This window comes from Vipera berus (genome assembly GCF_964194415.1).
Source record: "Vipera berus genome assembly, chromosome: W".
In the NCBI taxonomy this organism is placed as follows: domain Eukaryota; kingdom Metazoa; phylum Chordata; class Lepidosauria; order Squamata; family Viperidae; genus Vipera; species Vipera berus.
Genome location: NC_138210.1, coordinates 64,774,143 through 64,788,722, shown reverse-complemented (window position 1 = coordinate 64,788,722; position 14,580 = coordinate 64,774,143). Strand labels below are relative to the sequence as shown.

Below are 14,580 nucleotides of genomic sequence, written 5' to 3'. Positions count from 1 at the left end.
GGCACGTGGAGGGCGCTTTCTGGCCGAGTCTTCTTCTTAACCTCTTCTTGGCCGAACCGAACGGCGCCGTTTCTCCATCTCTTCCTCTGCCGCGGCGTTTCCTTTCCCTTTAAGAGGAAGCCCCGCCTCTTGCCCGCCACAGCCTCTGTCACGTGACCGTCTCCACTCCACGTGTTTCTCTCTCTCTCTCTCCATTCGGGGATTCCTGCGGATTTTTGCAGCCGCCTTGGGGTGCCTGAAGGAAAGCCTCGCGGTCCGGCGTGGTGAGAGCCGACGTGGCTTAACATAAAATCCTTATTTTAATACGGCTTTTCCTAATTGCGTTTCATCTACAAACGAGCAAAAAGGGTCGGTGTCCGGCCTTCCCTCTTTGCATTTTTTTTAACCCGACCTCCCCACCACCACCACTCCCGGTGCTTTTAAGAGGGGGGATGGCAGGTAGAAATTCAACAGGGATAGCTTCAAAAGGACGTCTGCCTCCTCTTCCCGGGCCGATCGGAAACGATGCCCCTGAGCCAAGTTACGAATGCAAAGCGATCCTGCCTACCCATGTTCCCCGGTGCTTATAAGAGGGGGATGGCAGGTAGAAATTCAACAGGGGTAGCTTCGAAAGGACGTCTGCCTCCTCTTCCCGGGCCGATCGGAAACGATGCCCCTGAGCCAAGTTACGAATGCAAAGCGATCCTGCCTACCCATGTTCCCCGGTGCTTTTAAGAGGGGGATGGCAGGTAGAAATTCAACAGGGGTAGCTTCGAAAGGACGTCTGCCTCCTCTTGCCGGGCCGATCGGAAACGATGCCCCTGAGCCAAGTTACGAATGCAAAGCGATCCTGCCTACCCATGTTCCCCGGTGCTTTTAAGGGGGATGGCAGGTAGAAATTCAACAGGGGTAGCTTCGAAAGGACGTCTGCCTCCTCTTGCCGGGCCGATCGGAAACGATGCCCCTGAGCCAAGTTACGAATGCAAAGCGATCCTGCCTACCCATGTTCCCCGGTGCTTTTAAGGGGGATGGCAGGTAGAAATTCAACAGGGGTAGCTTCGAAAGGACGTCTGCCTCCTCTTGCCGGGCCGATCGGAAACGATGCCCCTGAGCCAAGCTACGAATGCAAAGCGATCCTGCCTACCCATGTTCCCCAGCCACTGATACTTTAGGGATGGATTAACTTTTGATACTGCCAAAGCTGTTGAGGATACAATGAAAAGAGGTTCGGTCAATCGGAATAGAGCTGGGTGGGACCTTGGAGGTCTTCTAGTCCGACCCCCCTGCTCAAGCAGAACACCCTACAACCAGGATTCAAGCAACAGGAAGCCCGCCCTGGTTTTGTTAGGCTGCTTAGATCCTGCAAGTTATAGCAGAGTAACAAGAGTTGGAAGGGACCTTGGAGATCTTCTAGTCCAACCCCCTGCTCAAGTAGGAGACCCTATACCAGGGGTAGGCAACCCTGGCTCTTTTATGACTCATGGACTTCAACTCCCAGAATTCCTGAGTCAGCTATGCTGACTCAGGAATTCTGGGAGTTGAAGTCCATGAGTCATAGAGCCGAGGTTGCCTACCCCTGCCCTATACCATTTCAGACAAATGACTAGCCTTTTCTTAAAAGCCTCCAGTGATGAAGCAAGCACAACTTCTGTGGGAAAGTAGTTCCACTGGTTATTTGTCCTCACTGTTAGAAAGTTTCTCCTTAATTCCAGGTTGATTCACTCCTTGCTTAGTTTCTATCGGTTGTTTCTTGTCCTGCCCTTATGGGTGCTTTGGAGAATAATTTGACCTCCTCTTCTTTGTGACAGTCCCAATTCTTTGTGACAGAAACTCTGGTCCCAATTGTGGTTGTAAGCCGAGGTCTGCTGGTACTCTCTCAATTAAAAAGGTCCCCATCAGTACAAAATGTGCTTTTTTTCCCCAGCGTGCTTCTAGCACTGCAGAATAAAGCAGCATTCATTATATTTTTAGTAGCTGCGTTGCATTGTTGGCTTGTGTTCAGTGTTAGATCAGCTGAGGTAGTTTGACCCTGTTTGGAAAGTAAATGCTCTCTGCTCATCCACTGTTTCTCCTGCTAAGGAGAGGGTGTTTGGAAGACAGCCTTCATCATATCATTTGCTTTGAGGAAAATGATATTCGTGCAGTGTTTTGGCATCTTAACGATCCAAATCATTTGTCTTTTGTTCTCATCAAGGACTTCGTAGGCTTGCTGTTGGCCAAGTGATATGTCGGCCAATTAAATGGCTGTAGCCTTCCAAGACCCAATTTATTTTCCTAAGAACAGAAGTTTTAATTTGGAAGGGATTCTTTGCAAATGGGCAGAATTGATGACCAATGAGTCATTTTTGTGGGGTCAGGAAGGTGGGTTGCTGATGGAAGAGAGAGCCTTGGTGGAGCAGTGGGCTAATGCCTCCTTAAGTAACACCAGCTGCCTGCAATTAGTGCAGGTTCGAGTCCCACCAGGCTCAAGGTTGACTCAGCCTTCCATCCTTCCGAGGTAGGTAAAATGAGGACCCAGATTGTTGGGGGCAATTAAGCTGACTTTGTAATAATGCCGCTTTGGGGGGGCCGAAAGCCCTAATAAGCAGGCATATACATAGAATGAAGGCTATTGCTAAGCACATTGGTTTGTGCTTTAAATTGTAAGCCGCCCTGAGTCTTCAGAGAAGGGCGGGATATAAATGGGATTAAAAAAAAAGAGAGAGGAACAGTGGATGCATTTGGAGGAGGAAGAAGGCGGCTTTCAGGACATTCCGAGGGAAAATAAAGCCTGTTTGGGTGTACATAGGGGGATAGAATGCACTACAGGTCGCCCTCAACTTACAACAGTTCATTTAATGACCACTCAAAGTTACAATGGCACTGAAAAAAGTGACTTGAGATTGTTTTTTAAACTTACGACCGTTGCAGCATCCCCAGGGTCATGTGATTAAAATTCAGCTACTTGACATATTTATGACAGTGCAGCGTCCTGGGTTCGTGTGATCCCCTTTTGGGACCTCCTGCCAGGCGAAGTCAACGGGAAAGCCAGACTCACTTAACAACCGTGTGATTAATTTAACAACTGCAAGGATTCACTTAACCACTGTGGCAGGAAAGGTCGTAAAATGGGGCAAAATTCACTGAACAAATGTTTCACTTAGCAAACTTTGGGCTCAGTTATGGTCGGTGAGGACTACCTGTATTGCAGGCTAACTCTGCACACTGCCAACAGTTCGATCCTGACCTGCTCCAAGGTTGACTCGGCCTTCCATCCTTCCGAGGTCAGTAAAATGAGGACCCGGATTGTTGGGGGGCAATAGGCCGACTCTGTAAACCACCTAGAGAACGCTGTAAAGCACTGTGAGGAAGTGTATAAGTGCTATTGCTACTGCTACATGCCAATGTTCATCTTTTCCAGGAGACGCTATTGTTGAGAAGCCTAACGTTGGCAAAGCAAGGCAGGCGGATCCTTCATCCGAGACCCACTTGGGGACCTGCAATGCCAAAACGAGGAAAGAAGAAAGAAGATGAGGTCCTTCCAGTGGAGAAGGAGGCAGCAGGTATGGAGCTGAGCCCTCGCACTAGAATTGGGATTGATTTGCGAAAGGGAGGTGCCCCTTATTTTATGCTGTCCTGCATTGTAGCATGTTGTCAGGACCCACCCCCATCCACATCTTAGGAAATAAGAACTCTTGGAGCCAGGGCTGTCCAAAAGGAAAAAGTTTACTAGGATGAGATTGGTTTTGGCAATACAAGACGGGATCTAACGGAGTTACATTTCAATCCTATATAAAGCATTCCCATTTCAGCCCCCTCCCCTCATCCATTTGGTCAGGCTCACATGATTTACTTAGGTGTCAGGCCCTTCCGTGGGAAAGGGAACTCTCCTTGTGTTTATTGTTATTGCTTCTTCCTTTCAGTTGCAAATGGAGATGCAACCCAGATCTCTCTCTCCCCCTGTTCCCTTCAGATCAAAAGCTTCCCTGGTCTTTGAAAACAGCCTACTGCAATCTCAATAACCATCCTCTCCCCACCCCCTCGGAGAGATGGCAGAATCCCCAGAATAAGCACAATATTCTAACCATACATTTATGAAATGTGATATAAATGGATTCTGACACATGTTGTCTTTCTGACCTGAGGTCCTTCTTGGTGCTCCTTGACTTTCCAAGTCCTTCTTGTTGGTTAAATTTATTTATTTTATTTATTTTATTTTAATTCCATTTATATCCCGCCCTTCTCCGAAGACTCAGGGCGGGACACCATGTATCCTTCAGCACTCTTCCTCTGACCCACATTGAGGTTTGTCACACTTGGCTGCAACGAAATTAGAGCTTTTGATCTCTGTGCAATGAACTGCCAGCTGGCTTCTTTTGTCTTTCTGTTCAGAGTAGAGAAAGGGAGAGAAATAAATGTAAGGAATCTCTGGTGAATCAAGGAAGCTGTGACATTTCATAGGGATGGGGTTTATATCAGTTAAATTTGTTCAGGGCTCAAATCCAGCAGATCACCGTAGAGCAGTTTGTCTCATCCGGGCCACTTTAAGATGTGTGGACTTCAGGTCCCAGAATTCCCCAGCCAGCGTGCAAGCAGAGGAATTCTGGGAGTTGAAGTCCACCTCTTAAAGCAACTGAGGGTAAGAACTACTGGAGTAGAGCAAGTAGGAATGAGAATGAGAGAGCTCAGACAACTGGAGATGATACAGGTAGTCCCCGACTTACAACAGTTCGTTTAGTGACCATTCAAAGTTACAACGACACTGAAAAAAGTGACTTATGACTGGTTTTTACACTTTTTGCAGCATCCCCATGGCCATATGATCAAAATGGTTGACTCAGCCTTCCATCCTTCCGAGGTAGGTAAAATGAGGACCCAGATTGTTGGGGGCAATTAAGCTGACTTTGTAATAATGCCGCTTGGGGGGGGCGAAAGCCCTAATAAGCAGGCATATACATAGAATGAAGGCTACTGCTAAGCTTGTAAGCCGCCCTGAGTCTTCGGAGAAGGGCGGGATATAAATGGAAATAAAATAAAATAAATAAATAAATAAATAAATAAAATTCGGACGCTTGGCAATTGCCTCATATTTATGACGGTTGCAAGTGTCCTGGAGTCATGTGATCCCCTTTTGCGACTGTTTGACAAAGTCGATGGGGAAGTCAGATTCACTTAACAACCGTGTTACTAGCTTAACAACTGCAGTGGTTCACTTAACTGTGGCAAAAAAAGTTGTAAAATGGGGCAAAACTCATTTAACAACTGTCTCGCTTAGCAATATTTATTTATTTATTTATTTTAATTCCATTTATATCCCGCCCTTCTCCAAAGACTCAGGGCGGCTTACAAGCTTAGCAGTAGCCTTCATTCTATGTATATGCCTGCTTATTAGGGCTTTCACACAAACCCCAAGCGGCATTATTACAAAGTCAGCTTAATTGCCCCCAACAATCTGGGTCCTCATTTTACCTACCTCGGAAGGATGGAAGGCTGAGTCAACCTTGAGCCTGGTGGGATGCGAACCTGCACTAATTGCAGGCAGCTGGTGTTACTTAAGGAGGCATTAGCCCACTGCTCCACCAAGGCTGAATATAAATTTTGGGCTCAGCTGTGGTCATAAATTGAGGGCTACCTGTAAAATCTCTCTTTTTAGATGTGACCAGTGCCCTTTCTCAATCTTGGTTAGAACATGACTCCCATTCTACAAATGAATTAACCAATTCGTGCAAGTCTGCAGAAGAGGAGACAAATTTTAAAAATCAGTCTTGCCTGATTACAGGTAGTCCTGGAGTTACGAGCACAAAATTCGAGCCCAAATTTTCTGTTGCTAGGTAAGGCATTTGCTGAGTGAGTTTTTCCCCATTTCACGGCCTTTCTTGCCACGGTTGTTAAATGAATCACTGTTAGTCACATGGTTAAGTGAATCTGGACTCCCCCATTGACTTTGCTTGTCAGAAGGTGGCAAAAGGTGATCGCACATTGACCCAGGGACTCTGCCGCCATCAAAAAAAATAGGAGCCAGTGCCCAAGCATCTGAATTTTGATCATGTGACCATCGGGATGCTGAAAACAATCGTTAATTGTGAAAAAAGGTCATAAGTCACTTTTTTTTCAGTGCCGTTGTAACTTTGAACGATCGCTAAACGAACTGTCGTAAGTCAGGGACTGTTTCTAGTGGAGTCCGATTTTCATGAAACAAGCAAACACTTGTTTTCCGCCCCCCTCCGCCCTTCATGCTGCCTCTTGTTTCTCTTTCCTTCAGAACCAGAGCCTAAAAGGGCCAAAAAAGGTGGAGCAAAAGCAGAGAAAGAGGCCGACGGTCCAATCTTGTACCAAGATCCTCCTGATAAGCTCACTTCATCCAGTGGCGAAAAATACACGTTGAAGGTCACTTCCTGGAACGTAGATGGTGTCCGAGCCTGGATCAAAAAGAAGGGCCTGGAGGTAACCCAGAAGACGACCCCAGCCTTTTCTTTTCCTACAGTGACCAGTAACTGGTTCCTTCCACGTTGGGTGTGTGCCTGCAGTGGTTTTCCTCTATCCTCACCCAAAGGTTGGACGGAGAATGTCATAAAAAGAGAGGCTGCATCTAGGCATCACGTATCAGATAAGATAACCGTTATTCTGATTTATTTATTTTCTGCGTGCACAGTGGCACCGGTAAGAGATTGCCGGCGGACGACACCCAGGGATAGGGCCTTCTCAGTGCGCCTACCCTCTGGAACCAGCTGCCAGTGGAGCTTAGGACTGCCCCCAACCTCCGTTCATTCCGCCGGGACCTGAAGACCTGGCTCTTCGAGCTCTCTGGCCCAGGCTGAGAATTTTTTAATTTTTAATTTTAATTTTAACTGGGGTTTTATTTATTCAGGGACGGATATAATTTTTTTAAAAAAATTGTTTTTAACTTTTGTATTTTTGTTTTTAATCACCCTGTAAACCGCCCTGAGTCCTTCGGGAAAGGGCGGTATATAAATGTAATAAAATAAATAAATAAATGAATGAATGAAATTCCGATGCCCGCTCTCGAAGGAAAAGAAATTTTAAAAAAAACAACAGCACCCACCAGACAATGTCACCATCCGAATGACACCATCCCTAGCAGAATAAATTAGGAGGGGGAATTGTAAACATTTGTCTAGCTGAGATCAACTCCATGTAATTGTATAGCTTGTACTCGGTTAATAACGCTAACTGGGACTGAAGACACTGTTCAGCGCCATGGTCGTTAAGTCGAAAAAAAACCACATGCCCACCCTGTTTAGCAATAACCATTCTGAGTGCCGTTGTTAAGTGAGGATCTCCCATGACTGTGATTTCCGACTTCCTGCCAGCTTCCCCATTGATTTTGCTTGCAGGAATGTCACAAATTGTGATCCTGTCATCGTGGGACACCACAATGGCTGGAACTTCAAGGACTGGTTGCTAGTATCACTCTTTTCAATACCATTGTAAGTTCAAATTACCACTGAACAAGTAGTAATTAAACGAGGACCACCTATATTGGCAACAGTACTGTATGGAAGCTGTATGGCACAGTTTTGCCTAAGGCCATCTAATTCTATTATTTAATGAAATAATAAACAGGTAGTCCTTGACTTAACAACAGTTCGTTTAAGTGCCCATTCAAACAGTGGCACTGAACAAAAGTGATGCCCATTTTTCACACTTAACGACCATTGTGGCCTCCACGTGGTCACGCAATCCCAGGATCCTGGGAGCTGAATTTCACACATCTGGAGGGGACTCGTGCTGGGGAAGGCTGTTGTAAGTCATTGTGGATCTTGAATAAAAACAATATCTGCATTGTTGCAGGGAGGGCCATTAAAAAAACAATTAGAAAAAAAAGTGTGGCATGGTAAGCAGTGGAGAAGAGAACAGGCAGTCCCCTTGGAGCTACCAGCAGCCAGCTTGGTTGAAGCATCAAGGCAGTGTTGTTTTTATATCCTCTTCCCTTCAAATAAGCAAGAGAATGTACCTCTTTTAGAGTGAGGCCCATAGTTAATGTTTCCTCACTAGAAAACCCAGGAGCATATGATTTTTTTACCCATCTAATATCCTCGTATTTATGACGGTTGCATATGCCAATGGCTTGGGTCCAGGATATCTGAGGGAACACCTGCTGCTGGCATCAAGTTCCCTTCGTCCTGTGCGTTCCCACAGGGAGGGTCTTCTCAGGGTACCGCCGGTAAAAGATTGCCGGCGGACAATACCCAGGGGGAGGGCCTTCTCTGTGGGTGCGCCTGCCCTTTGGAATCAGCTGCCTGTAGAGCTTAGGACTGCCCCTGACCTTCGCTCATTCCACCGGGACCTGAAGTCCTGGCTCTTCGAGCTCTCTGGCCTGGACTGAGAATATTAATTGGGATTTTAAGTGTATTTTAATTGGGGTTTTTATTTCAAGGTTAACCTGTTGTATTGTTTTAATAACCTTGTGAACCGCCCTGAGTCCTAGGGGAGAAGGGCGGTATATAAATCGAATAAATAAATAAATCTGTCCTGAGACTAGAAAGTCTTTAGGCTTGGCAAAGGAATTTTAGTCTTCCCAAGTCAACCAAAGGTTGGGAAGAACGTTCGTAAAAAGGATTTCAGACTGTCAGAATGGATGATTCTCTGAAAACACAATGGGTTCTCCCATCCCTTTTCTCTTCTGGTACGGCTTCACTTTCGTGGCTTTGGTTTGATTGTAAGTTGTCTTGAGGGCACTGGCAAAAAAAAAAGGGTCATAACAATTGCAGTGTTACTCACGTCTTTGTAAAGGAGGCCAGTTTAAAAATTATTACTCGGTATCGCTCTGCCAGTGGGATAGTAAGAAGTGTAAAATGAGGACTTCGGTGACTGTATTAGCTCACTCCCATTACGTTCCGTCCAGTTAGTAACATTAGTTAGTAACATTGGTTAGTAGGTCAAGCCTTACCCTTTGTGAGATTCTGTTAACCCCTTTTAATCTGCAAATCCCATTTTTACTAAGAGGTAACAGCTGTCAACAAGAGATGTCAAAATTTTATTTTTTTTATTTTATTTTATTCTCTCCAGTGGGTAAATAAAGAGGACCCGGATGTGCTCTGCTTACAAGAAACTAAGTGTGCAGAAAAACAGCTGCCTGCTGACATTCGGGATCTGGCCGAATACCCCCATAAATTTTGGGCCTGTTCTAATGACAAGGAAGGTTACAGCGGTGTGGCCCTGCTCTCCAAGAACAAGCCTCTGGACGTCACCTATGGGATTGGTAAGGACTTCGCCATCCTTATTTTGGGATCTTAACTTCCACTTAAGACTCGTGAATTATCCTCTACAAAAACAAAAGCAGTGAATCCTTGTCGCCTTGGGAAATACATCCCTCTGTTCTTGGAGGGCGGGGGGGAGGGAATAGAGGCAAGCTGGGATAGAAGTGAGCATTCTTTAAGGCCTGTCTGGGTGAAAAAAGGAAGGTCTCCAATAAAAGGAGTTTTGTAGGTGGCTGGGCCTATCGTAGATACCATTTTTGCAAGAACGCCTGTGCCATGTTCTCTCAAAAGGTTGAATTGCCATCAGACTTCCCAGAAAATGAAACAGGGTAGATGAGCTAATTCTACCTTTAATTCTAAGGCTACATTAACAGAATCTTGCATGTCTGAAAATGTAAATCTCCCAATGTCTCTTTTTTAACAGCGTGGCAAATTAGGCAGAATCCTTCTAAGTTTCGTTCTCTGCCCCTTATGTGGCTGCGGTTCGCCCCCTCCCTCCTTACGCGATTGTTCCCCAGGTAGCATCTTTGGCCCCACCCCTGCAATTCCCATATAGCATCACAATAGCATTGACACTTATATACCTCCTCAGGGTACCGTCAGCTAGGCAATGTCGGCTGGCGACCCCCAGGGGGAGGGCCTTCTCTGTGGGAGCGCCAACCCTATGGAATCAGCTCCCCCCTGAGCTTCGGATGGCCCAAAACCTCCAATCCTTTCGCCGCGGCCTCAAAACACACCTGTTCCACCAGGCTGACCTAGACTGACAGGCATTTTAAATTAATTTATATTTAGTATTTTTAATTCATTTTTTAAATTCTCTAATTTTTTATTGCACTGATGTTCTCAATTTCATTTTATCTTGATTTATGTACTTATTATATGTTTTGTTGTCAGCCGCCCTGAGTCCTTCGGGAGATAGGGCGGGATATAAATCCCATCAATAAATAAATAAATAAATAAATATACCGCTTCACAGTGCTTTACAGCCCTCTCTAAGCAGTTTACAGAGTCAGCATATTGCCCCCAACCGTCTGGGTCCTCATGTTACCGACCTTGGAAAGGTGGAAGGCTGAGTCAACCTTGAGCCGGTGAGAATCGAACTGCTGGCAGCTGGCAGACAGAAGTAGCCTGCAGTACTGCATTTTAACCACTGCTCCACCAGGGCTCCTGACAAACCCTGGTTTCCTCTCTTAAAGTGCAAATTCACCTCACCAGCTAACGGGGGACCTTTCCTCTTGGGACTTAGTTATAATATGTCCTAAGGCCAACCCAAGATATTGTTGATATAGTAATGTCCACTCTTCAGTATTAATGAGCCCAGCTATTCCTGGATGTTTGCAGGATGCAAGAACTTGGTCTGTTCTTCCTCCAACTACTATTTGACTCTTCTGCAGGCAGTCCTCCTTGCTATAATGCAGTTAAACTCTTAACTCCCAGAATTCCCATCTAATAGCCATATTGAAAGTCAGTTTGGTCTAATGGTTAAGACACCAAGATAGAAAGCAGGGAATCGTGAGTTCAAGTTCCACCTCAGCCATGAAAGCCAGCTGGGTGACTTTGGGCCAGTCCCTCTCTTTCAGCCCAACTCACCTTGCCAGAGTTACTTTCTGAAGAAAAGAGGAAGGTGCATGGAATAGTTAGTCCTCAACCTACGACCAAAACTGACACACACACCCCCAAATTTCTCTCGTTAAGTGAGATATTAAGCGAGTTTTGCCCCACTTTATGACCTTTCTTGCCTCGGTTGTTAATCATATCATTGCCGTTGATAAGTTAGTATAAACCGGATGTTAAGTGAATCTGGCTTTCCCATTGACTTTGCCCTCAGAGGGTCGCAAAAAGTGATAACGTGACTCCCTGGACACTGCAACCGTCATAAATATGAACCAGTTGCCAAGCATCTGAATTTTGATCCCGAGACTATGAAAGATGCTGCAACGGTGGTGTGAAAAACGGTCATAAGCCGCTTTTTTCAATGCCGTTGTAATGTTGGTCATTAAATGGACTGTTGTAAGTCAAGGACTACCTGTATGCTCGCTGCCCTGACTCTTTCGTAAACATAATAAAGGTGGCATATAAATGAATAATGGAAATCCAGATAGATAGATAGATAGATAGATAGATAGATAGATAGATAGATAGATAGATAGATAGATGATAGATAGATAGATAGATAGATAGATGATAGATAGATAGATAGATAGATAGATAGATAGATAGATAGATAGATAGATAGATAGATAGATAGATAGATAGATAGATAGAGACCAGGGGTGTCAAACTGTCGGCCCGTGGGCTGGACGCATCATCTGGAAGCCGCCCCCACCCCATTGCCAGCAATGGCAAAAAGGCTCCGATACGTTGTGATGTCACATGACATCACAAGTTTGACATATCTGATATATAGAGAGAGATAACCTTTGTCATTTTTTTACTGTGGGCACAATGGCACACATTAAAAATGAAATTTAGTTGCTTGCTCTCAAAGTGTGCACATACATAACACACGTTTAAACATACTTTATACAAGATATTCTCAGGTAGAATGACACTAGACAGGGAACTGAAGCTAACATGACCTCCTCTGACTTAAGTTTGTTCAAAGTCAACGTTGCTCTTAAACCTGTCTTCTCCCTTATTGCCACAGGTGAAGAAGAACATGACAAAGAAGGCCGGGTGATCACAGCAGAGTTCTCCTCCTACTTTCTGGTGACCACTTATGTGCCCAACGCTGGTCGGGGACTGGTGCGCCTGGAGTACCGCCAACGTTGGGATGAGGCCTTCCGCTCTTACCTGAAAGGTTTGGCTGCCCGCAAACCCCTTATCCTGTGCGGGGACCTCAACGTAGCCCACCAAGAGATTGATCTGAAGAACCCCAAGGGCAATAAGAAAAATGCTGGCTTCACTCCAGAAGAGAGGGCTGGTTTCACCCAACTGCTGGAAGCTGGCTTTGTCGACACTTTCCGCCACCTTTACCCCAACACCCAATATGCCTACACTTTCTGGACTTATATGATGAACGCCCGGGCTAAGAACGTGGGCTGGCGGCTTGACTACTTTGTGGTCTCCAAAGGGCTTCAGGAAGGGCTGTGTGACAGCAAGATCCGCTCCACAGCCTTGGGCAGTGATCACTGTCCCATCACCCTCTATGTGGCCGTGTAACACATGCAGACGAAGGCCCAAGCCTATTGTAGCTTGAGCGGGAGAAGAAAACCGGAGCTAAAATTATGTGTATGTCTAGGACTACTCAACCCTTTTAGAGCAGTGTTTTTCGACCGTGGCAGCTGTCAGACTTGTGGACTTCAACTGCCAGAATCCCATAGCCAGCCAGGCTGGCTAGGGAATTCTGGGAGTTGAAGTCCACACTTCATAAAGTCACCAAGGTTGATAAAACACTGCTCCAGAGTCAGGATTTGAATATTTCCCCCCGCCCCCCCCCCCATAAGGTAGGTCCATCCCAGGTTGTTTAATACAGTTCCACAATGTAAAGGTCTGTCTTTCAAAAGGCACGTGTGGCCACTTTGGGGCTAGCTGGAAATAAGGTCTTGCTTTGATGCTCCTCTGACTGGACAAGTTCTCCAGAGAAGATAGCTTAAAATGGGGGGTGGGGCTGAGGACTGTGGCCCTTTTACGACTTGTGAACTTCAAGTCCCAGAATTCTTGACTCAATTGAAGTCCTCAAGTCATAAAGGGGCCGTAGTTCCCCACCTCTGGCTTAAAAGGTGGGACTGTAGCGGAGTGGGTGCAAGCTGTTAAAAGCAGCCATTGATTCCTGAGATAGCAAGGGTCATATTGGAGTCTTTTGTTTTCTAGTGTTTGCAAAAAAAAAAAAAAAAGCTACCCCACTGCTGTTGTTCTCCAGTTGTCAGCTCGTCTTCCTCCTTATTTTGACTATTACTCATTAAAAACGTAGCCTGCCTTCACCTTTTTTCTTATCTCGCTGCTTTGAGATGGGTGTAATTCACCAAGACATATTTTAATTTCCTAGAAAACATTAAACTTCCCTTTCATAAAATATACATCGATCGAGCTTGTCTCATTCTCTATTCCGAATGCTATCCGTTGACAATTTCAGCGTGGCCTTTTAAAGCAACGACTTCCTTTTAAGCTTCAACTTTATCCCCAACTTGACGTTCGAAGTGGTACGGAAGAATTTCCCTCCCCAAGTTGGTTTTCACAACGGCTTTGGTAACTTACATATTTTGCTCTTTACAACAGCGCAGCCATCTTTTTTATTTCCAATCATGGAAAGTTGGCAGATCATTTATTTCCCCTTAAGCTAAGTGTACATTCCTCTGCATCCATTTGCTTGAAGGTAAAGGTCTCCCCTGTCTGGTCGTGTCCAACTCTGGGGATGGGCCTCATCTCTCATTTCTTAGCCAAGGGAAGCCAGCGTTGCCCGAAGACAGTTTCCGTGGTCCATGTAACCAGCATGATTGTAAACCGAGTACAAATCATTTCGTTGGCCACGTGACCAGCATGGCTGTACACCAAAGGTGCATGGGACCCTGTTACCTTCCCACCAAAGTGATACCTACTTACCTACTCACGTTTGCATGCTTTCAAACTGCTAGGTGGGCAGGAGCCAAGGAACGGGAGCAAAACCCATCACGCGGTGTTCAGGTCTCCAACTGGATTTCCAGCTGACAAGCTCAGCATCTTCAACCACTGAGTGATCGTGCCTCCTTATCCATTTGCTAAATTTTGGCTAAAGCACTTATTTGTTCCAACACTGTACATATGAGTAATTTGGAAATGTTGGAAGCCACCTCTAAAACATGCCCCAACAGCATTCCCAAACCACCCGGGGCTATACTTAAATGTTGCCCCCTTCCAAGTTAAGCTGATCTACCTTCTCTTCTAACCAAGTCTTTTTCCACTCATTGTCTGAAAACTCCCCAAGCCCACTAAGTGTCTTCTTAGGGATCACTTTGGCAGGGAAGGCAAAAGAGGTGTTTATAGATTTCAAACTGCGAAGGGTCCTTTGTAGCCCAAGCCCACCTGAAATGAATATTTAAACTTCAGCAAGAATCCGGGGATACAAGATGTGAAACAAATCAACCCCATCCCAGCCAACCGAAATGATTTGGGTTGTCCAGGCCTCGTTTCCAATCTTTTTAACCTCTTCGACATATCTTGCAGCAAGGATGGGATTACCCTTTGCAAGATAATCACTCTCGCATGTACATCCAAGGTGAAACAAGGACTAGTGGAAGGCTGGTGGATCAAGAAGAGGGTATCAGAGCTACAAGTCATTCGTGTCAATGAGCCTTGCTGAGACAAGAACAGAACATTGGATTTAAGTCACAAAGAGAAACCCGTTTTGCCGTTTTCTAATTAAATTATGTGAAAGAATTGTATGGCGGCCCATTTTAAGCAACTCTTAAGGAATTTCCTCCAA

The 14,580-nt window shown here is 45.5% G+C and overlaps 1 protein-coding gene across 1 annotated transcript; it reads left to right on the top strand.

Moving 5' to 3' along the window:
- The first annotated feature begins 155 nt into the window (after positions 1-155).
- LOC308676709 (DNA repair nuclease APEX1-like) lies at positions 156-13,680 on the top strand. The gene is made up of 5 exons (XM_081342702.1): positions 156-263; positions 3,380-3,521; positions 6,221-6,402; positions 8,989-9,181; positions 11,827-13,680. Exons 2-5 carry the CDS (start codon positions 3,461-3,463, stop codon positions 12,339-12,341), a joined length of 951 nt encoding a protein of 316 aa, XP_081198828.1. The 5' UTR covers positions 156-263; positions 3,380-3,460; the 3' UTR covers positions 12,342-13,680.
- Positions 13,681-14,580: the final 900 nt, after the last annotated feature.

Bases quoted from the DNA above. Each gene is read 5' to 3' on its own strand.
- LOC308676709 (XM_081342702.1), top strand. From the start codon at position 3,461: ATGCCAAAACGAGGAAAGAAGAAAGAAGATGAGGTCCTTCCAGTGGAG. The intron at 3,522-6,220 runs GTATGGAGCTGA...TCTTTCCTTCAG, and splicing joins AGTGGAGAAGGAGGCAGCAG to AACCAGAGCCTAAAAGGGCC. The intron at 9,182-11,826 runs GTAAGGACTTCG...TTATTGCCACAG, and splicing joins GGACGTCACCTATGGGATTG to GTGAAGAAGAACATGACAAA.